This window comes from Mauremys reevesii, linkage group 1 (assembly GCF_016161935.1).
Source record: "Mauremys reevesii isolate NIE-2019 linkage group 1, ASM1616193v1, whole genome shotgun sequence".
NCBI classification, from domain to species: domain Eukaryota; kingdom Metazoa; phylum Chordata; order Testudines; family Geoemydidae; genus Mauremys; species Mauremys reevesii.
The window spans coordinates 344,198,736-344,221,943 of NC_052623.1; the positions used below are offsets into that span (position 1 = coordinate 344,198,736).

General features: G+C 41.0%; 1 protein-coding gene across 3 annotated transcripts in view; it reads left to right on the forward strand.

Moving 5' to 3' along the window:
• LOC120395175 (protein FAM107B) overlaps positions 1–22,510 on the forward strand; it is an 87,603-nt gene extending 65,093 nt beyond the window's left edge. For all 3 annotated transcript variants that reach the window (XM_039519335.1, XM_039519333.1, XM_039519334.1), the window contains 3 exons: positions 9,537–9,720; positions 16,696–16,849; positions 19,889–22,510. In XM_039519335.1, the coding sequence (XP_039375269.1) occupies positions 9,593–9,720; positions 16,696–16,849; positions 19,889–20,005 (399 nt within the window). In that variant the 5' untranslated portion in view covers positions 9,537–9,592 and the 3' untranslated portion in view covers positions 20,006–22,510. The remainder of the gene's footprint in view (positions 1–9,536; positions 9,721–16,695; positions 16,850–19,888) is intronic.
• The last annotated feature ends 698 nt before the right edge of the window (positions 22,511–23,208 follow it).

Sequence of the window (23,208 nt, forward strand, 5' to 3'; positions counted from 1 at the left end):
TGTAAGGTGAGGTGGTGACCTTGGGGGGAATAGAGGGTAGGTGAGAGGGGGCAGTGGGGTGAGAAGAAGGGATGGGGGGAATTTGGGACATGCAGGGCTGCTGGGGAGAGACCCCCCCTCCCTCTCAGCCCCAGCTCAGGGGCTGCTGCAGTGGAGGAAACCCACCCTCCCAGCCCCAGCTTGGGGGCTGCTGGGGTGGGGGAGACGCCCCCTTCCTCCCCGACCCAGCTTGCGGGTTGCCATGGCGGGGGAGAAAGGGCACATCGAATGCATTAGAAAGGTAAGACTACTGATATTAAAATATGAGTTGTGTGCTTTTTGTAGAACAAAAAAAGTCAATTATTATTGAGGCTTTTTTATATAGAGCACTTTCATCCAAAGCGCTTTACAATAGTTAGCTAACGCTGCAAACAGCATTTGGAAAGATCATGAAGTGGTCTGCCAAGACCCTCAGCAATTTTCAAGTGGTCCACAAAAAAAAAGTTTGAGAACCATTGCCCTAGATTATAAACTGGCCACAAATAGAATCATGTATAGGCTGAAAGCTGATTATCTTGCCAGCTTATACTAGGTGTGTAAGCCCCACTCTTGGGTGGCATGACTGGGAAGGTAGGACTCCTCCTACCAAGGGCTGTCCACTGCTTGCCAGCAGTTAAATACCCTATGAAGGAGGAGTGGCTAACTCCAATCAAGACTGGCTGTAAAGTTTTCCATAAATTGCTCTGGCGTACAAGCACCTAGGGTGATACTGCATTCTGGAAGGAGGATGCAACAGTCTTAATGACTTAGTGGACTATATAGGTACTGCTTGTTCTTTCCTGCTTGCTACAACCAGATTTAGCTTTCCAGAAAAAATATCCATCCATATGAAAACTGTTTTTCATTGATGTGTTATAACATCTTTGACCAGTCTAGTGCTTTGCATTGAAACACAACCTTGTCTAATACATTGTATTTTGATCGCTCCTTCCATCAGAGGGTTTTGAAATTCTTTGCAAACAATAATGAAGTTGAGCTTCCAACTCTCCTGGGAGATAGCTAAGTTATCCCCATTTTTCAGATAGAGAAATAGAGACCCACAGAGGTTCTGTGATTTGCTCAAGATCACCTAGGAAGTCTGTGCTGGAACCAGGAACAGAAGCCAGGTCTCCAGATTCCTAGATCTGTGCCAAAAGTGTGCCCTTCACCTGGTGTAAATAGTAATACACCACCACATATGCTATGAGGACGTTAAAACAATGATCACCACAATATGTTTCTTATCATTTATGTACTACCATAGGTGTATCTCTGTGTATGCCTTATGTATGCCATAGGGACAAGTAGAGGCTACAAGGTCCCTGACCCATGCCTTTTATAATCTAGGGCCAAAATTCTTGCCATCTTTAAATGGCACCTCCCTAGAACAAGAGCATGATTGGGCACTGACCCATCATTTACCTCTCATCATTTACCACTGCTCCCAGCCAGCAGCATCAGAACCCACCTCTTGCTAGCCCCAGCCACCCTCCCATCACCCAAAACAAATGTCTGATTCTTGCCTTGACCTAAATCCCATAATCCCATGGGACCCCCAAAGGATTCTGGGATTAAGAGTCAGGCTAATATATCATGGCAGGTTTTGGGATCCCAGGTGGGTAAAGTATGAGAACTCTTCCCCTAGATTAGAAAGAGAATGAACAGTAACCAGAGAGGTAATTTGTAAAGGGGGGTTAATATGAACATTCGTAATGGACGATCTCTTGCATTTCTCATGAACAAATATTTATACAAAAAATTATAATGGTGCTTATTTGATACGCGCAAACAATGTTCAGATGTGCACAGTTCGGAAGGAAAGTGGAAAACTTGTGCAGCATGGACTGAAGCAGCCTTTTTCACCCAAGCATGGTTGTGCAAAGCTGTGCTAATTATGTAACTTCTGAGCAGAGGCATGCTGAAGTATTTTCATTCTAATGTCTCTAAAAAGCAGAGTGTGAAAATGGAATCATATTTCTCCTAAAAGAATGCCTTAGGGTTACTTGTTACAAACCACAAGTCTATGCAGTAGTTTAAAGATCTAAAAATGTAAGCCTTTCAAAAATAGTGTTTGATGGGTTATAGTACACTCAGAACAGATGTTCAAGCTCTTTAAAGAATAAAATTTCACTTCCGGAGACATTAAGCAATTGAATGCACGCTTCTGTGCAAGGTTAATTTCAAAGTTTATCTAGGCAAAAACTAAAAATTAAGTGAATAGTCCCAGTTGCTTGCTTCAGTGTATCCCTCTGAGGATAAGTTTATTGTTTTTAGATAGATATTTTTAGGCCTTGATTTTTTTTTCTAAAGGGGCCGCAACTCTGCCTCTGCTTTCACAGCTGGAAATAATTGAAATGTGAAATGCACAACTTGAAATGTGTAAATGTTTCATATGCATAAATTTATGGTGTTTTTGTTCTCAAGAAAATTTTGAAATTCAAATTCTATATTAGTGCTTTTAGGAAAACACCATATTTAAGGTGTTTTCCACTGTAAAGCAATTAAAGCAAAATATTGACATTTCCCAAGGGATTGTTACCACTAGGGTTTTTTGGCATAAATTTCCTATTGTTGCAAGAACCAGTAGGAACACTAGTGTAGTGAAGGCTCATGCAGCTATCATGTTATAAAGTCCTGCCTTGGAGAAACGTCAGATAACGCTGTTTAAAATGCTAGTGGCGGCCTGTAGCCCTTCTTATACTAATGCTCGCACTGTTGCTAACACTGGTAGACCTAGCCAAAAAACCCTACTGTAAACACAATTAAAATGTGTAATATGAAGAACATTTAAAACCAAAATGTTCACTGGAGTGTATTTATGGATAGACTCTCCATAAGTCAATTTGTAGGTTCTCAGACCATAGTGTTCTATCTGCATGTATAAAATAATAAAGATTAATGGATCTGTTCTGAGCCTGCTGAATTTATTGGCAAAACTCCCATTGAGGTCAATGGAAACAGGCAGGATCTGGTCCTTACTTTTGATTTACTGAAGTGCTGATAGGATAGCTTTCATACCTCTGAAAATGTAAAATTTGTAGCTGATTGGATCATTTTAACATATGGCTTTAGTATGAAGGAGACATTTTCCTTGGCTATTTGGATACCCAAATATCCACGCTGCTATGTTTGAAAAGTCAAAACTTTTTTTTGTTTCTGTGTAGTATGGCAAATTTAATTTATCTAGAGAACACCCATGGTAAATAAGGGCTGCATACAAAGTTCATGTGAATCTACTTGTATACATAGAGTTGGAAGGATTAGATTTTATCAGTAAACATCAGTTTCACTCTACACACTCACACACAAATGAAAAAATATTTCCATTGATGATGATAGAAATTTACAAATAGGAAAAGTAAGAAAAATGCTGTTTGAGAACTTATTAGAGTTTGCTTTAAGGATATTTACTTTGTATCTTTTTTACACGACATTGACAATTTGTGTTTTAATGGTTATAAAACTTTACCTTTTTGAATCTCAACATCTGCTGTTATTAAATAATCATTGTCTGATTCCCCCATTGTCTGATGCCCCCATAATTTCCCACAATTGTGAAAAATCTAAAAAAAGCTTAAAAATAAACATTGATATATTATCTGTTGGAATTATTACAAAAAAATAAAATTGAATTCAGCCAAACCCCCGTCAACAGTACTAGACGCAGCAAATAAGTGCCTTTATGTTGCTGCTGGGGCAACTTGTTACAAAATACGTTGAGAAAATTAATATACCACTGCTTTGGCCCAGAGTTTCAAACTCAGCCAAACATATCCACCATCCGTATAAAAGGTTTCTTAGCCTTGAATTAAGGTACCGATAGCATAGTGAAGTGAACTATGCACCATCCGTTGATTTACATACCGCCAACAAAAATTTAATGGAGCCTCTCAAATGCTTGCAAAACAAAATATTTGTGTTTATTTCTTTGAACCAAAACCCACGCAGTATTGCCACAGAACTGAGGCCATGACACCTATCTGGGATACCCAAATACTAGCTTTAGACGAGAACTTTCTTTGCTTCAGAGACTTTTGTATAAAAGACAAAAGGCCTTTAGGACCTAAACTGCTTTTCTATATCCTTCAAGAGCAGGGCTTGGGAAATTTTTAATGTTAGGCCCCAGCTTCTCTATATCCAAACCATTCCTCAAGAAAATCCCAACCTAAAATGTTTAACATGATTCTTCATAAGTTTCACTGCTGCCCTTTAGGGTTCTGAATAGCAGCAGTGAAAACTGAAAGGACACTATTCAGTTTTCATTTTGCTGCAGCTTGACAAAGCTGTTTGCAGCAACAGAGGCACCAGGGCTGTGTGTAGATTCAGGAAGATAATGCTGCATCCTTTTACATTCACTTCACTTATGGAAGGTTTTTTCGCAACCATGAGGGCTAGAAACTGTAATTTATTTTCTTCTTAAATAGGGAATATTAATTTTTTAAAGAAACTGTTGGCACTCACCTGGGAAATAATTGCAACAATATGAAAACCGATCAGTGTCTTGACAGTTTTCATTGCTGCTGTTCAGAATTCCACGGACAGCTGAGAAATTAACAAGAACAGAGCACTTTCCTCCCTTCACCACATACCGGTGGTGGACTGTGCTTTGTCACCAGGGTATTGATTTTTGGCTAATAAGTTTAGGCCTCTGGCTGTTGTCTGGTAAAATACTCAAGCCCTGGATGTGTCTAGGAATTTGCCTTTAGTAATCTGCATATTAGCAAGATTCCATATTCAGTTCTGCTTTCCCACTACTGGTAAATGGCATGTGCAGTCAGTGAGAATTGTATGGCCCCGGACAATGGCTCAGTCTTTTACAAGCTAATGGAGACAAAGACCGTTATGTGTACTTCAACTTTTTAAGGACAAAATGGGGAAGAAACCTAGTGATTGTGGGGAAAAAAACAACCTCCTTTCATTGCTTCCAGTGAGATCTAAAGTGTTATAGATAGGTGTCATCAGGAAGACCCGCCTGCCCTGCAACTATTCAAGTAAAATGAATGATGTGGGAAAAGTAATTGAAATCTGTTTTTACTACTTGTATAGGGGGGAGAGAGCGAGCGAATATTAGGTTGAAAAGCAGTAGGAAAAGGAAACGATTACTGTATGTAGTACTGGCATGTTTCTAAACAGAGCAAGTGTATTTATTGACTAGCTGTAGATAAGTGTTTGGTGAACCTTTAATCTAATATTGTGCAATGGAGGCATTTTTGTCTGGACGTGAATTAAGTTTGCATGTTGTGATTTGAGAAAGGGTTTTATTGATGTGGGAGTAGTCTGAGTTCATCTGAGCCAGAGTTTGGTTCTACTCCCAGTTCTGCCACTGTGCTGCTGTGACATTGGGCAAATTGCTTCTATGCCTCAGTTTTCCCATTTGTGAAATGGGGATAATACTTTGCAAATGGATGGTTGGAAATTGTTAGTTCTGTTCAATATTGTCACTGATTATTTATTACACCGCTACCTCGATATAATGCCACCTGATATAACACAAATTTGGATATAACGCAGTAAAGCAGTGCTCCGGGGGGACGGGGCTGCACACTCCGGTGGATCAAAGCAAGTTCAATATAACACAGTTTCACCTATAACTTGGTAAGATTGTTTGGCTCCCAAGGACAGCGTTATATCGGGGTAGAGGTGTATTTACTTAGATTGTAACCTCTTTAGGGTAGGGACTGACTTTTTGTTCCGTGTTCATACAGCACCTTGCACAATGGGTTCCTAGTCCATGACTGTGGCTCCTAGGTGCTATGATAATATAAATAATAATTCTTGTATAGGGAAAAGCAGGATTGGGCCCACAGTTTGTGATTAAGGCTGGGATTTTGCAACGGCATCAAAGGGAATGACTTGAATGGGAGTTGGGTGTCTCATTTCCTTATGTCCATTTGGAAATCCCAGCTGGAGTAATTGACAGCTAAAGTCTTTTGTTTTTGGTATTTACTAGTTTTTCTCCAAAAAAAAAAATTGTTTGCTTTGAAAAAGTCAGTATTTGGGCTTTACTGGTTTTATTTTTCTTCTACCTGAATTTTTGGGTGAGCCAGGACCTCTTCCCCCCTCCCCCTCTCCTTGCAACAGGGAGGAGCGAAATGGGCAGGGAGCCAGGTCTGACAGCTGAGACCACCCAACTGCTGCAGTGACAGGCCCACAGGGAGCAGGTGGTTTCCTTAAGGGCTATGTTGTGTGTACCGGGCACCTCTCCCCCTCCTGTTGCCCTTTGTTTGTGATTTTTATTGCGTTTTCATTCTTTTTTAAAAACTTGGAATAAGTTCCTGGGAAATTTTAAACAAAACTAAAAACCAACAGGACCTTATTTATAGTGTAATGATGGGCGGCCAGATTTTCAGCTCCTGAGCAAGCTGTTATCAACTCAAGTCTGTCACTAGTCGTTCTTTTTACACGGGGAGACCTCAATTCCTGAGGGTCCATATTACAATGTGGATAAATCTTTATATATGTTTTTTTTTTAAAAGAAATGGCCTGCCTGGGGAGGACACTATTCAAGCTATATTTAAAATAAACCCTATGAAATTTCTGATGGATCCTTTTCTGATGCCTTCCAAAGTAGACTTACGTTCTGCAAAATGCTTAATCAAACATTCCCAGACAAAGAGACTGATTCATATTCTATTTCCAGGGGCTCTTATGTTAGAAAAATGACCCCCTCAGTTGTGATGTACCTGCTGTAGGTAATTCTGCATTGGCTGTCTCTATGTGAAAGCCGCAATAAGTGTGTTGCTGGGTTGTTTGTGATCATAAATGCTTTTAAAAATACGATATACCGGCATTTACCTTCCACCTATAGTAAGCATGCACTGTACATATTTGATTGTTTGAATTGACAGATCTTTTGTTAAGGTCGAGAGAATCTGAATTGTCCTGTCCCTTAAAAACAAACAAGTATAAAGCTGTGTGGCAGAGCTTATTCAAAGGCTGCAATAAAGAGAATCTGTGGTGGCATAAAGCAGTGGTGGGGTGCACAGTATGGTCCTTCCAGCCAGAAATGTACCCTTTTATTTTTTGTTTTGTGTGGCATCTTGATGATAATCTGAGGGACATGCGATAAATTGTTAGTCGCAGCATTTGAGAAAATGTTGATAACCCTGTGATGATAAAGATGCATTCAAAAGTGGGGAAAAGTGGTGTTTTTTGCTTGTTGTTTTTTAACATCTCTGTATTGTTGATGTCAGTAAAGGATTTAAATGATATGTCTTAGAACCCTGTAATAGCCAAGTCTTGAGTTACTGCAATCAGTGTTGTTACCTAATATTTACATTAGTACCCAAAGGTCCCAACCACGATTGGGGGGCTGTTGAGTTGGTCACAGGGCACATGCATGCAAAAGCAAAGTCCCTGCCTTGAAGGGTTAACAGGCTAAGGCCTAGAATGATTCTCTTACTGTGGAGAGCAGGTACTCCCAGGAGTAGTTCCAGTGAAGTTAACAGCTGATGTGTGAAGGGTAAGGGAAGAAATTGTATGATTCAGATAAATTATTAAAATGGGAGAAGCCAAAGGGCCTGATCTGTTTCAGAGGTGGAAATCAAGAGTAACTCCATCGACTCCATTGAAAAAAATATGGCAATACTCTGGATCTGTGGTCTCTATCTATGCCACACTCACCTCTATGCTTTGGGAATGTTACTGGCATAACAAAAAGACCTGACCTAAAGCTCATTAAAGCCAATGGATTTGGGAATCTTTCCATTGACTCCAGAGGGCTTTGGATTGGGCCCGTAGAACAGATGTGGGACCCAAGCTCTGAGCTCTTTTATATGGGAGTATGTAAACAGTCCCTGTCTAATGATTAACTGGAGTGAAACTGCTGGTTTTGTACTCCATTGAGTAACAAAGTGAAGGAGATCACAGTTCAGATTTGGTTAAAGCGTGGATTCAGTTTTCGCTCTGCAAAAAAACGAAGAGGTCTTTGAGTTTCTCTCAGTAGCTCTATATTAAAAGGTCTGCAATGTTCAGCTGTTCCATCAACCATGAGGATCGAGGTCTGTATTTTTTTTTATGCAACGTCAAATCAGTTTATCTCTGAAACACCGCATGCTGTGAGGTGGTTTTTGTCTTTGAAATGAGTCGGTGGTTGTCTCATGTGAGTGTTTAGTTGCAGCGTGCCACCTTCTACTGGTGGGGCTCTGGGATAGTAAATGAAGGCAGAATTGGCCCAACATGTTTAATTTCAGATACAGGAGTTCTGTGTGCTGTGACTAGGGTGACCAGATGTCCCAATTTTATAGGGACAGTCCCGATTTTGGGTTTTTTTTCTTATATAGGCTCCTATTACCCCTCCCCCCCGTCACGATTTTTCACATTTGGTGTCTGGTCACCCTAGCTGTGACTGATGCTGTTAAATGTAACTAGGTATTAAATGCTGCAAACAGGTAATTTGAAAACTAATTTGCAGATTAGCTGCTAATAAAAAGCTCTCTTTTATTGTGACTTATGTATGATAAGAATACGCTTTTTACAGCTTGACAATGTAAATGTGAATCCAGTGTAGTTTCATTGACTTCAAATCACTGAAGCTGTGCCGATTTTACACCCGCTAAAAATATGGCCCTTAATTGTTAAAGTTCCCAGGTAAGGTGACCAGATGTCCCAATTGTATAGGCACAGTCCCGATTTTTGGGCCTTTTTCTTATATAGGCTCCTATTACCCCCCACCCCCTGTCCCGATTTTCAAATTTGCTGTCTGATCACCCTATTCCCAGGTCACAGTTTGGATGTTTTATCCAAAATCTAACTGTAATCAAGATGTGAATTCTCCTTGTGTATTTTGGGAAATATTTTCCAAATTAAATTATTCTTTTTTCTACGTAACAACAAACAAAAAAAGAGGGTAAAATGATTTGTTTAAAACACATGATTCTGTTGTTTAGTAGTGCTGCATTATAGTATTGGACGTACCTAAGAGAGATCATATTTTCCACTGTAGTTATTAAATGGGGTTACTGGTAGTGGGAAATGAAATCCCAATGGACTCCACATATACACCCAGTACTCAGTGTATTAATTATTTTTTCAGACCTCAGTCTCTTGTAGTTTATGCTCTTAGGCCCCCATGAAGCAAAACAGATTTAAGCATATGAGTTGTCTCGTTAAAGTCAATGGAACAATTCACATTCTTGACTATAGGCATGTGCTTAGTTATTTTGCTGAACTTAGTTCTCAGTGTTAAGATTTGATAACTAAGAAAGTCTGGTTTATTGAAGTCCATAGCCTGAAGAATTTTGAGGAGGAAATTGTTCCTCAGTTTCCCCCCATCCACCCAAGAATACTGTGATTTATTTATTTATTTATTTATTTTTGGTGCAAAATTTAAGAAGCTAAAGTAAACTGCTCTGGAGCCTTGTCTACCTTCTGTCAAATGCATCTATATCTATATATAAAAAGATAAATGTTACCCACATAACACATTTTAGTTGTGTGGATGCAGCCACCAATTCTGTATTTCTTTATGAAACAAGGTCTTTAAATGTTTTAGCGTGATTGTTTCTTGTGTTTTACAGATAACTGGAGTGAGGACACTGAACTCAAAGATCCATATCTTATTCCAAGAAATATCATGGCTGAACCAGACTACATAGATGAAGACAACCCTGAACTAATTAGACCTCAGAAACTAATCAATCCTGTGAAATCATCCCGGAATCATCAGGACCTTCACAGAGAGCTCCTTATGAACCAGAAAAGGTGAATTCAACGGAACTTTTACTCTGTAATCAAAGGGCTCGTCTTCATGTACAGCGCTACAGCTGCACCGATGTAGCTGTGCTGTGGTGAAGTCGCTATTACGCTTCCCAAGAGGCGGTAGTTTCTCCCATCAACAGCACTGTCTACACCAGGGATGAGGTTGGTATAACTATGTCATTTGGGATGTGGATTTTTCACACCCCTGAGTAACGTAGTTGTACAGATTTAGGTCTGTAGTGTAGACCGGGCCAAAGTGTCGTGCTACCCAAAACCTGATTAACATTTTGTGTAACTTTAAAGATTCATTGCGGGGGGTAGGGATAGCTCAGTGGTTTGAGCATTGGCCTGCTAAACCCAGGGTTGTGAGTTCAATCCTTGAGGGGGCCATTTAAGGAACTGGGGTAAAAATCTGTCTGGAGATTGGTCTTGCTTTGAGCAGGAGGTTGGACTAGATGACCTCCTGAGGTCCCTTCCAACCCTAATATTCTATGATTCTATGAAGGCTTTGGGCTTGTCTACACAAACATTAAATTTGCAGAAAGCTGGGTTGTGAATCTACATCTTTGAAGTGGGACTAGATCAAAGTGAACTAATGACTCCTTATTTACAAAGACACCTTTAGGTCACATTTATTATTGAAGATATAATTTCTCATCAGTTCTATAGTCTTCTTTACAACTAAATTAGGTGTATATTTGCCATCTGCTTTCCTGATGCATATGCATTACTATACATTATGCAAGCGCTACTTCCTTCATGCTGGTAGATGATACATAGCACACAGCTTTGTTTATATACTGCTTAAGAGCTGAGGGGCGAGATCCTGATTCTGTTGACATCTGTGGGCCCAGGACTCAGTCCAGAGTTAGCTGGGTTTCTGTTTTAAATTAGTCAGCAATGGAGGGGAATAATTTTGAAAATTTAAAAATAATCCACATAACCAGACTGTTAAATGAGCCAGATTACTTGAAAGAATTGTCAATTTAAACGGCATTAAAGATTTGACTGATTGCAGATGATATCCCTTTGCCAATACTTTGCTGAGAAACTTGGTATCCTCTTGTGCTTTTCAGTCCATGCTGTGTCAGACCAATGTTTCCAACCTGATTTCCTTCTTTTTCATTAATGCATTAGTAAAATTCCTGGTCTGAGCTCTAACACAGAGACCTGGGAACTGGTATATTCTTAACGAGGACACTTTTTAGCTCTGCAGCCTTGGGCAAGCCATTTAACCTCAGTTTTCACATCTGTTAATTGGAAATTATACGTACTGACCTTGCAGGAGTGTTTGTGAAAGTTTCAGTATATTACTCCTGGGGAATTCTGCACCAAAAAAATTAAAAATTATCTGCACAATATTTTAAAATTCTGCATATTTGGTCAATAAATAAAGGTGGAGGTTCCAGCATGGCAGTGGGGAGCACAGGCCACTGGCTACACAGAGGTGGGAGATCACCCTGCAATCTTGCCGCCCCCTCACTCCCACCCCTGGAAACATGGACTTGGCAGAGTGTCAGATGCATACCCAGCCCTGGCCCCGATCCAGGTGTGGGGCAGGCAGGCTCAGCCCAGCAGGATCCAAGTGTCTGGTGAAAGGGTTCTGTGTGAGGCAATCTGGGTGCGGGCAGCTTAGTGGGGGATCTGGATGTGGAGAGGATCTGGACGTACAGGGGCTCATTGAGGAGTTCCAGGTGCAGGGGGAGTGGGACTCTGCAGAGGGGTTCAGGTGAAGGTGGTTGGGGCTTGGGAGGGGGTTTGGCAGAGAGGCCTGAGTGTGGGAGGCTCAGCAAGGGGGTCCAGGTGCTGGGGGAGTGGGGCTTGGTGGAGTTGGCTCAATAGGGTGGGGATCCAGGTGTGGGTGGCTTGTCGGGGTGGTCCAGGTGCAACGAGGGTGGGGGTTCTAGTGCAGAGACCTTAAATGGGGGGAGGGAGGGAATGGTCTGGGTGCAGGGGTGGGGGCCCGGATGCAAGGGAGGGGTCCAGGTGTGGGGGGTAGTGTCTGGGTGCAGGGAGGCTTTAGATGCAGGGGGTGAGGCTCGGTGGTGTGGAGGTTCGGGTTCGGGTGCGGGGGCTTTGGTGTGGGGGTTCTTGGTGCAGAATGAGTGAGCTCGGCTGGGAAGGTCCGGGTATGGTGGGATCCAGATGCACAGGGGTTGGACAGACGGGGACACAGCTCTCCGTACAGTGACTCCTCCCCCCTGCAGCTGAGGAGCAATGGGACCAGAAATCGGTGGAGGGGGTGCAGAGCTTCCTGCAGCCAGGAGAGGTTTCTGGAGATAGGTCTGACCTGGCCCTGGTCCCAGCCCCAGTCCCAGTCCCAACCGCTCCTTGCAGGGAAAAGAAAGTCCTGTTGCCCCCCGCTCCCAGTCCAGGCAGGGCATCCCCTGCTCTGCCCCTCCACCATCCCCCGGGGGTGATTTACCTCTCCGGCGACTGCTCCAGGTGCCTGAAATGACATGCCTGCACTGCTGGGGAGGAGTGAATGACCGATTTTGCAGCTTCCCTATGCTTCCATGTCAGAAGTCATTTTTCTGTGGGAAAGCAAAGAAATCTGCGGGGGATGTGAATTCTGCGCATGCGCAGTAGTGTAGAATTCCCCCAGGAGTAAGTATGTACAAGCAGGTGAAAGATCATTGCTATACATAATGGAAGATTAGCCTGCTCTTACAAGCTATAGTCGTGCAATGCTGTGGATTTCAGTAGGGCTACTTGGGTCAATAAGAACTACTCGCATGAGTAAAGGTTTGTAGACTTGGACCCCAACTCCTTGAGAGGTTAAAAAAGGATTGTTTTATAGTTGTTGTTTTGGAATATATCTCCACTGTTTCCACACACTGTTGTAATAATGTTTGTACAAGGTGTGCCTTGTGAGGCATCATTTATCATAACTTGCTGATCAATAATAATATGGCAAAATGCAGGTAGCAGCGTTGGATGTGACATTATAAACATAAGCTGAAATCATGACTAAAAGAATGTTTTCCAGATCAGTCTGGGGAATGGCCAAACCAGTTCCTCAGAGACCAAGGGCGATCTGATGCCTCAGCCAGGTGTCAACAAGGCCAATGGACCATTACCTGCTAAGTGGCTGTTCACTGGCAGGAAAGGGGATGGGCAAAAAAAATCTACATCTTAGCAAGAAACAGCATGGAGTTTTTTCTCCACATCTTGCTCCCAGCTGGAAATGTTTTTTCAAGAAGAGAACTGAAACTATAAAAACAGGGGCAAATGCAGTAAGACTCCCCTCTCTCTCCCTGCCCATTCTCCCTCATTCTCTGCACCTGAAAAGACAAAGGAAGTAGCTGTTGGATTCTAGGGGGAGGGATCCTGACAACTGAAAGCATGTGGTGAGAGAACTTTTTGCTGTGAACCTAATATAGTTTGTTAAATTAGGCACCAGTAAGCGTTTTATCTTTATTTTTCTTGCAGCCATTTCTGACTTTTATGCCTCATTACTTGTACTCACTCAAAATCTCTCTCTTTGTAGTTAATAAACTTCTACTGTTTTATCTAATCCAGTGTGTTTAAGTTGGAGTGTCTGGGTTCTCCTATTTAAAATAATAAACGGGCACATTCTTCCCTTAAAGGAATAACAGACTTGTTATATTTGTACTGTCCAGGAAAGGGCTGGGGAGTAAAGGACCTAAATTATGGGGAGAAGATCTGGGATGGGGATGGGGGAGGGGTCACCCTGCAGCATAACCAAGGCTGGTAAGAGTCACGATGTGGCTGGTTGGCTGCAGCACACATGAACATAGCGGGGAGTGACTTGCATGCAGGAGGCTTTTTGTAAGCAGTCCAGGTTGGAGGGTACAGGGAACCCCGGTTACAGGGCAGGACTGACACAGCTACTCATTAGTCTGGATTGTGCCCCAGTATGTCCATGGTAATCAGGTAAATTGATATGGTTACAGACAAGTAGGATTTTTGTCTGATAATTTGTTCTTCATTATTATGTTTATGTCAATGACATTCATGGATATGTCAACTTCAGAGGATCTGGAATGGGGGTCAAATAGATTATTTTAGATTATAGGACTGCTGTAGTACCATTGCTTGGGGTCTTTGGCCAGTGTTGATGTGACTCTGATTATAAACATCTTCCACTTTAGAGTATTGTACAACTCCCAGCCCAGTTTTGGATTAAAATCCTTAGTTTGGGAGTTTTTTAATTATTTTCTGGGACTGGGAGGAAGGGGGTAAACACCAAAATCCTTTGGCAGGTTTTAAGCATTCAAATCCCTATATATTTTCCTTTTAGTTTGTAATGAGTAAATATCTCAGTTGGCTTTGCCTAGGAGAATGGATTTTTCTAAAATCAGAAATGTATTCTCACAATTGCAGAAGACTACATGCTTTGGAGTATGGTTTTAAAAGTTTGTGTGTGTGTGTGTGTGTGTGTGTATTTATTATATATATATACACACACACATTTTAAATAATGTTAATGTTAATTACAAATGTTACATATATACCCACTATATCAATGTAAAATTAGTAGGATGAAATGACAATTTTTTTATTTTTATTTTTATTTCTTAAATGATCGGTTTTTAGAAGTAGTGGAAAAAAACCTGAACATGAATGGGTATCCTCAGTCATTTTAGAACACAGTATCTAAGGGTTTTTCAGTGGATCGGCCCTATTCATTTAAATATTATTGTAATATTTTGCATTTCTCCAGTGCATTCCATCTGATCACAGTGCATTTTATAAACACTATTTTAGCTTCACAGTGCTCCTGTGAACTTGTCTAAAGTAGACCAGCTTTGAAAAGAGGTTATATTTGGCTGCCCTTCTAACATACATGCATATTTTACAGGCTGGCCTTTTCATGAAAAGCATAGCTCAGCAAACACTACTATATAAGCTTTGTGTAGTGCTAAAACGTCAGCGTCCTGAGGTTTAATGAGTGTGATATTTGGCATCCTGCTCCTTCCACAGCAAGGTCACACTGACAGAGGGTAGGCGCGTCACCCCGCATCCATTGCTCAGAAACATTTAACTTTGTCCATTGCTTTAAGCGGGCAGGATGACAAAGTTACAGAGCCCACACTCTTTTATTGCCCTTGCTCCTTTCTGTCTATATCTGTTTATCCAACTTTCTACGTACAGCATTTATGGCACCCATGTCATAGTGACTGAGCACATAATAGTATCTCCCTCACACTGCAGAGTGTCTGCAAACACAAGGCACAGCTGTTGGATGAATGTCTCAGATGTGGCTATTCCTGAGGTAAGAGATGGGCGGGTGACAAAGGAAATTCAAGGGGGACAGGGTAGCTCAGAATTAATTGATGGTTTTAAAATACCATAAACAGCCAATCAGTCTTTATTAGACTGACTGAGACATTTCCCCATGTAGGAGAGACAGGAGTGCCATCGCTTTCTGACATCCAAACTGCCTAGATTTCCACATTTTAATCTTCCTGCCTAGTTCTGAATGTTCCTCCTTTTGTCTTTAGTGTTATAAGAGATTGAGGGGGGGATATGAAGATGGAAGGGTCCTTTTGCATATCTAATGCTGAAATTCTTCCAAATGCCGGGGGTCAGCTAGCTAAATATAAATGAACCCTTCACACAGTATAATAGCTCTCCAATAACAATGAAATGGACATGTTACACAGAGTCCAAGTGGATCAGAGAAAGTTGGCAGTTAGGTGTGTGTGCATCTTATTTTGTGTTAATGGGATTAAACATCAAAGACTAACTCCTAGCACCAAAACGTTTAAAGGCATTGAGAGACGCTTGGAAGTTTCCGTTCTTACACTTTTAATCTAAAGCATATTTAGACTGCCCTGAATTAAATCTGCTTTTCCCCTTTAAGGTTTATAAAAGCATAAAGCACCTTAATGTAGTCTGGAGTTTTTCTTTTCTTGTGTAGAGGAATATCCTATTACAGGGAAGAGCTGTGCTGCCCGCAGTACCCAAACTGCTATGATTGTCATTTTGATTAGCAGCAGTATTTAATTTTAGAACCTCATTTGTTTATTCTGAAGTGAAGTATTCCTTTGGTGCAGAGTTTTACTAAGAGAGAGAGAGTGTGACTGCTACATTTTTAATTCTTTTCTGGGATTGGGATGAAGGGAGTAAACACCAAAATCCTTTGGCAGGTTTTAAGCAGTCAAATCCTATATCTTTTCCAGGAAGAACTGAAGCTTCTTGTTGGGAAATGGCTAGTCTGGTCTCTAGGGTGATGGCGATGTTGTTGCAGAGGTCTACTCTCTCTTAGGTTCCCAGGGAGCTCTGGGTTTCACGTGGCTGGTCCCAGTGAAAATGGTTCAACTGTTGACCATCACAGTCATCCACATTACAACTCCCAAATGTTTAGAAAATGGAAGAAAGCACAGTTCCCATGAGTAATGTGACAAAAGTCCAGATGGGAAAAAATGTTCAGCTCCACTGTCACACATGCCTCTGGAATGTCCTATGCAGAGCTGACTGGATAAAATCCATGTGGTCTGTTGGCGAAAACAGGGAGGCAGGAGACAGGAGTTGCAAGGTCTGTTCCTAGCTCTCCCCCTGACTTGACATGTAACCACTGGTTCATCATTTACTCTGGAATGGAGAGAGCCGGGTGAAGATTACAGCTGAGAGTGTGAGTTAGTCAGGAGGAAAACTGATATGTATATTAAAAGAAGATGCTTTTAGTGGTAATGGGGCCTGAAATTCTGATCAGGAGCTGGGATTTTGGTTGGCGCTCCTCTCTAACTTTTGTTCATTTGCTAGGTTCATGCTGTTAAATATTAATACAGAGATATTTATCTTTAAAAACGGTAGTTATCAGTTAACTTGAGGGAGACGCATATATTTCTGTGTGAATATACAATTGATTATTCTGTTTAAATATTAATACAGAGATATTTATCTTTAAAAATGGTAGTTATCAATTAACTTGAGGGAGACATGCATATATTTCTGTGTGAATATACAATTGATTAAAAGCTCTATCTCTGTTTTTTTTTTTCCCCAAAGGGGTCTTGCACCTCAGAATAAACCAGAGCTGCAAAAGGTGATGGAGAAAAGGAAACGAGATCAAGTTATTAAACAACAAAAGGAAGAGGAAGCGCAAAAGAAGAAATCAGACCTGGAAATAGAGTTAATGAAACGACAGCAGAAGCTAGAGCAGGTGAGAAGGGAAATGGTGTTAAGAATAGGTGGAGAAGATCACTGGGCTAGAGATTGGAATGGACTGGGATTGATGAGGGAATTATAGGAGCCTTCTGTCTATGTAAGTATTTGTATTCTGTGTGCACCTAAACAATCCTTAATGGATTTTATCCTTGCAGCATTCCTATGAGGTAGGGAAGTATTATCCCCATTGTACAGATACAGAACTGAGACTCAGGATAGGTTGAGGCCTGCGTACCCTAGGAGGATTCATAGCTGTAGTATGTATGGTATATAGACGCAGCACAGAAGTGATTTTGATGGTATAGTCTATACCAGTTAAACAAGTAAAGTACAGATGCTCCCCGACTTATCAAGCGTTCCGTTCCAGAATGCCTTACATAACTCAAATTTTGTGTAAATCGGAAACATATCTCCGACCAAAAAACCTCCTATTTCTAGCTTACGGAACTTTTTCCATAAACTCGGATTTGCGTATGCTGGGTTTACGTAACTCGGGGTGCGTCTGTAGACTATACCAGCATATGCACTTTTATACCAGCTTAACTTCATCTACGCTAGAGGTTTTGCTGCAAAAAATCACACCCCTAACCAATATAGCTGTGCCAGCAAAACTTAAGTGTACACCAAGCCTAAGCAACTTGCTTAGGGAAGTGTATGACCAAGCCTGGAACTGAACCCAGAGTCCTGATTCTCAGTCCAGTGCTCTATTCTCTAGACTATCCTTTCTACCCCTCCCTTAAAGAACTTGTGTTTTAAAGGCATGCAGTGTTATTGTGTATTCTCTTTTAACACAGCCAAATGCAAGGTCACACATCTAGAAACAAAGAATGTAGGTCACATTTATAAGATGGAGGAATGTCTCCTGGAAAGCAGTGACTTTGAAAAGGACTTAGGGGTCATGGTAGAAAACCAGTTGAACATGAGCTCCCAATGCAGTGATGTAACTAAAGGGATTTGTGGATGCATAAACAAGAGTAGCTCGAGTAGGAGAGTGGTATTGCCTGTGTATACATTGTAATCTGAGCATTACTGGAATCCTGTGTCCAGTTCTGGTGCCCACACTTCAAAATGGAATTGGAAAGGTTCAGAAAACAGCTACAAGAGTGATCTGAAGTCTGGAAAATACACCTTAAAGTGAGCTGTTCTCAATCTATTTAGTTTATCCAAGAGGTGATTTAATCATGGTTTACATGTACCTATATGGTAAGATTAAGATTAAGAGGTGATTTAATCATGGTTTACATGTACCTATATGGGGAAGAGATTTCCGATTGTAGACGGCTCTTTAACCTAGCAAAAAAAGTCATAATGAGATCCAATAGCTGGATGCCGAAGCTAGACAAATTCAGACTAGCAATAAGGTGCCAGTTTTTAACAGTGAGGGTAATTAACCATTGGAACAATGTGCCTAGGGATGTAGTGGATTCTTCATCCATTGCAGTTTTTAAATCCGGTTTGGCTCTCTTGCTAAAAGGAATGCTGTAGCTCAAACCAAAGTGATGGCCTTGATGCAGAATTTAATTAAAAAAAAAAAATCTATGATTCTATTGCCAGGCCTTTAATAAACAACCAACCAACCCGAAATACAGAGATTATGTGACTTTCAATCTACTGGAGTGAAATTTTACTCTACTGCAGAGGGCCAGCCAAAGGTCTGTGTGTTCCTTAACGAGCTCTGTTGTTTGTTTGCATTAAGACAATCCAACACCCACCAGAGTGCCTTCAAACAATGAAATAACTTACTCAAAACCATTATTTTTTTTATTTAAAAAATCAATTTAAAAATAATCATAATTAAAATACAGTTAACCCAGCTAGTTGTCTGTCTAAATATTAATTAATTACATTCCAAGCCACACAAAAAAAAGTTTAGAAATTAAGAAATTTTAAGAGGTTAGAGATTCTGTTTTTTAAAATCCTCATCCCAACAAAGAGCCCAGTCTCAAAACATGTCACCACTTGGAAGCTCCCTGAAATGTCCTTGATTGGCTCAAGTTCAAATCTGGAAAAATAAATCCTGTTGCAACAGGGAAAACCTGCCCATAGCAAATAGTGTTGTGACTCTGCGTGTGTGGCAGGAGTGACATCAATTGACAAAATGATTCATTGTGGAATAGAGCCATTCTTGATTATAATCAGATGTGTCCCTTGTCACAGAGCCAGAAAAAGGAGAGCTTGTGAGCTTGTTTGAGTGGTAAGTGGTCCCCATTAATCATCAGGAAGACCCTGCTATATTCAAATGAACAGTTCCTCTCAGGATAGTATTTACTGGTCACTTTCTAGACAGTTGCTTCTTCCTACCTATTGGCTCATAGGTTTGCACTCAGGATTTGCAGGGTAATTGTTATTCAAAGCAATTCATAAACAGCATTCTTTACTAGCAATATATGACCACACCTCATGGTGCATCGTAAGCAACTACATGCCCTAATGTTTTTTGATGGCTGCCATGTGTGGGCAGGAACGCCACATGCTTTAAAAATGTTAGTAATTGGGCACTCAAAATGTCGGCAACAGATGGGATTGGGGGAACTGTTTTACTCTTCTTCTGCTCAAGATAGGCAAAGCAATTGGAGATGTCTCCATTAGACATCTAAATCCATATTGAGATCCTACAACTAGGCATGTTAATAACTCTGATCTCCTGTATTCTTTCTTTCGGCATGATTGTTCCCCTCCTGCACTGAAAGCCAGAGGAGAGGATTTTATTAATTTTTATATTGCAAGGAAATTCTCATGGATCTCTCCAAAGACTTACTCACATGACGGGACAATGAGATTATGGTTTGTCAACCGTGGCAAAGCTATTTCCAATCTGGGTGGATCTTCCAGGAGAGACTGGTTAGGAGGAGATTGTGATACTCTTGTCTAAATGCCACTTCCCCTCTTTTTGTTAAAGTACGTTCTGGTACTTCTAAGTCTTTGAGGCTACATTTCCTTCTGTGTGAAATCATAGCTTTAATTTTGGCCTGTGACTTTTCATTCGTTAATACAGGTATTTTATCTTTTTATAAACGTCACTCTCTCGTTTCAGCTGGAACTTGAGAAACAGAAGCTCCAGGAGGAGCAGGAAAATGCACCTGAATTTGTTAAAGTCAAAGGCAACTTGAGGAGGACAGCCCAGGAATCGGCAGAAGCTTCAGACTCCTAGAGGAAATACCTGCTAAGACTTTCAACATTCCAGCAGTGGCTGCAGAGAAAGGCTTCTGCAAGTTGTCTGACCCCTTTGCCCTGGAGAGGGAAGATACACCTCATTCAGGTGATGTTTACTGAAGATGGGTTTTGAATTCCTGGAACCTGTGTGGATTAAAAGTCTTCAACATAAACAGATCAAACTCGCCAAACACAGTACTGAGACCAGGGGATCAGCAGCCTGTTTTCAGGTCAGGATTATGGACATGTCTGAAGTGCTTAATGAGAGACTTAAACCAGGGACACTAGAGAAACCCTTTGAGTGTTGCACTGCTTGGTTTCTTCTGATCCCAGTTTAGTGGAGACATCAAGCTTATATTCTGCTTTTTTTTAAATTCTCTGGTCATATTTTATGGAACTTTGCTGTGCAGGGAAATGCTCACTTTCTGTCCTTTCCGTCTGTGTAAACGCCATTTTGAAAATGTGGGTTCCTGAATTTAATTTTAATGGGGGTTAAATGTAGAGTGGAGTGGTGTGTCCTGGTCATTGCTGGGCATCTGCACTGGCTGTTACCACTGGGAAAACTGGTGCAGAGATATAGGGATGTTTAAAATTCCAGGGCACTGAAAAAAGTTTTTAGGACCAAATTCTGTCTTTGGAGGTGCATGTAGAATTTGGCTCTTGAGAGCGCAAAAATTGGAATGTTTCCTCACTTGGGCAAAAATCAAAGGCTGATTTCCCCTCTCACCTCAAACGCTTCCCTTTCCCCCTCCCCCACCCCAATAGAGCAATTACGCTGTAGAGGCCCATGTACAGGAGTACCTTTTCCCTGTCAACTCTTAGTGGAAAATGATGCCTCCTCTAGTTTTTATGTTCTTAAAGACTGCTTGGTTTGCTGGCATGGTCTTTCTCCTCGGGGACCTACAGCTCTAAACTCAGTGTTAACAGATCAGTAACATTAAACTCACAGGACTGACTATGAGCATTTGAACTAAGGGCCTTGCTCAGAGCACCTTGAAGACAATGGGAATGCTGTGCACGGATCAGCTACAGAATCAAGTTTAAATGAGACCAAACTAGCCCTCCAAGGCTACTGAAATGAAAAACTTTCCCTAATGTTAGATAAGCTGTGACTTCTCCCATCTTTTCTCTTGTCTCAGGAAATAAGGGAATCAAGTTATCACTGAGTCTTAGGGCCATATTCTGTCCCCTACACGTAGCCGTATTGACTTGCTACCGAGTAAGATGGAACTCGGTCTGAGTAAGGGTGACAGAATCTGACCCTTAGTGCTTATGATTGCTACTTTTCCCCTGTCAGGAAAGCCTGGAGTTGCGGAGGAGACTGCTCATGAAGGGCCATAGCCCCCGCTCGGTTACGTGTGCACACTACCAATGCCTTTGTGGGAGGGATGCTTATCCACACCCGCTCGTCGTCTTTCCCTAGAGCGCTAAACAGAAATAAATGCTCCTTTGTAATTACATCCGAGCTAACTGCTTGAGAATATTTTCTCTTAATCTCAGCAGTGTGTGCGTGTGTGTGCAAGATGCTGTTTTTCTCTTTTGTTTTTCCCAGGGTACTGGAAATGTAAATACAGTTTCAGTATTGGACTTGGGACATAACGTTCACAATTAACAGGGTTTCTTAGGCATATCCTTCAAGTTGTCAAGATCAAGCTTTTTTTTTTTTTATGAGGACACAATTAGATTAGAAGTAAATTAAATTTTGGGAAACTTATTACCATTGACTTAGATTGACAGTGCAGTTCACATTTAGAAGATGAAATGTTACGAGTGGTTTACAAAGCTGTTCAGGCTGTGGTCGTACAAAAGGCAAAGGCAAAATGTAAGACACCGCATTTTGTAAAATCTACCATATTGTATTTTTGGGAAACAGGACCGTAACTGCTGCAGGTTTTTTTTCCCTGTGCCTTTCTTGCTTTGGAAGAAGGTCTTCCTGTCTAGCAGCCAGTCATTCAAACACACATTCTGACTGGATTTGCCTCTTGTCTTTTGTTCAGACGGCCCTATGGTCCAATTTTCTGTGTGTCCCCCTGTACAAGGGCAGTGGAAAATACTTCTTTAGAAATCGTACCTTGATGCTGAGCCACTGCTGTTTATCTTTCTCACCCACTCCCTGCCTTGTGAACTCCTTCAGGTCTGCTGGATTCCACTTCCACAGCCAGCCTGAAGTCTTCAGAAATCGAGGAGACAACCTCATTTTGCTATACCAGCACATTGCTTCAGATGAAACTCAGCCTCTGCCATTTCACCTCAACGTAGGTGGCAACCCAAACTCAGATATAAAAGAAATAGGGCCTAATCCAAAGCGTGCTGAAGTCAGTGGAGAAGGCTTCCCATTGACTTCAGTGGACTTTGGCTCAGGCTTTATTGGGAATATAGGATGGACATTTTCCACTTCCCATTCGTGTTGGTGTAACCAGTTGACTTGTGCTTAAAGGTAGAGTTTCTCTTTCTAAAAGACGGAACATCTGAATACTTCTTGCACGTACAGTGTGAAGTAATTAAAAAAAAAAAATCAAATTCTGCATTACTAGACTAAATAGCAGTAGAATGACAATTTTTTAAAAATATCTTAGAATTCTGCTGCACTTTGTCTAGGAACCCAAAAGTCAATTTAATGTGGCTTTGGCAGGCAAACCTCTGTTTTTTTTTGTTTTTTTTTAAATCAGGTCCAACGTTGGTTTAGATGATGCAACCCTTAGGTAGGTGACCAGTTCGTCGCACCGGAAATCCCATTGAGTCCAGAGGCTACTTGTGTGAATATCTGCTCACCAGTGTGAGGAAAGGGATTTATGATCTGCTCCTTAGTTACGTGAAATTTTAAGCAATCCTCTGTGTTTTCATTGAGCTTATTTTCTTGAATAAAAAGTGGCTCACTTTTACCACTTTCTGTCTGTAATAGGGCAGGACAGTTGGATATTTTTAAAAAAAATCCCTTGCTTTTTGTTAGTAAAATTAGGATTTCTTTCTAGCCCTGAAAGCTGGCTTTAACCTTCTGTTAATACCTGTACTTGTTTGAGTGTACATATATAAATATATATAAATATAAAAAGGGAGCCTTAATAGGTGTGTTTTCATAATTTAATATTTTTTGTATTTGCTCTTGTATAATTGTTTTTAACTAAAGGTATTACAAAAATGAGAGTGGAATACTTAGAACCAAAGTTATGCTTAATAAAATCTACTACATGCTTGGAATAT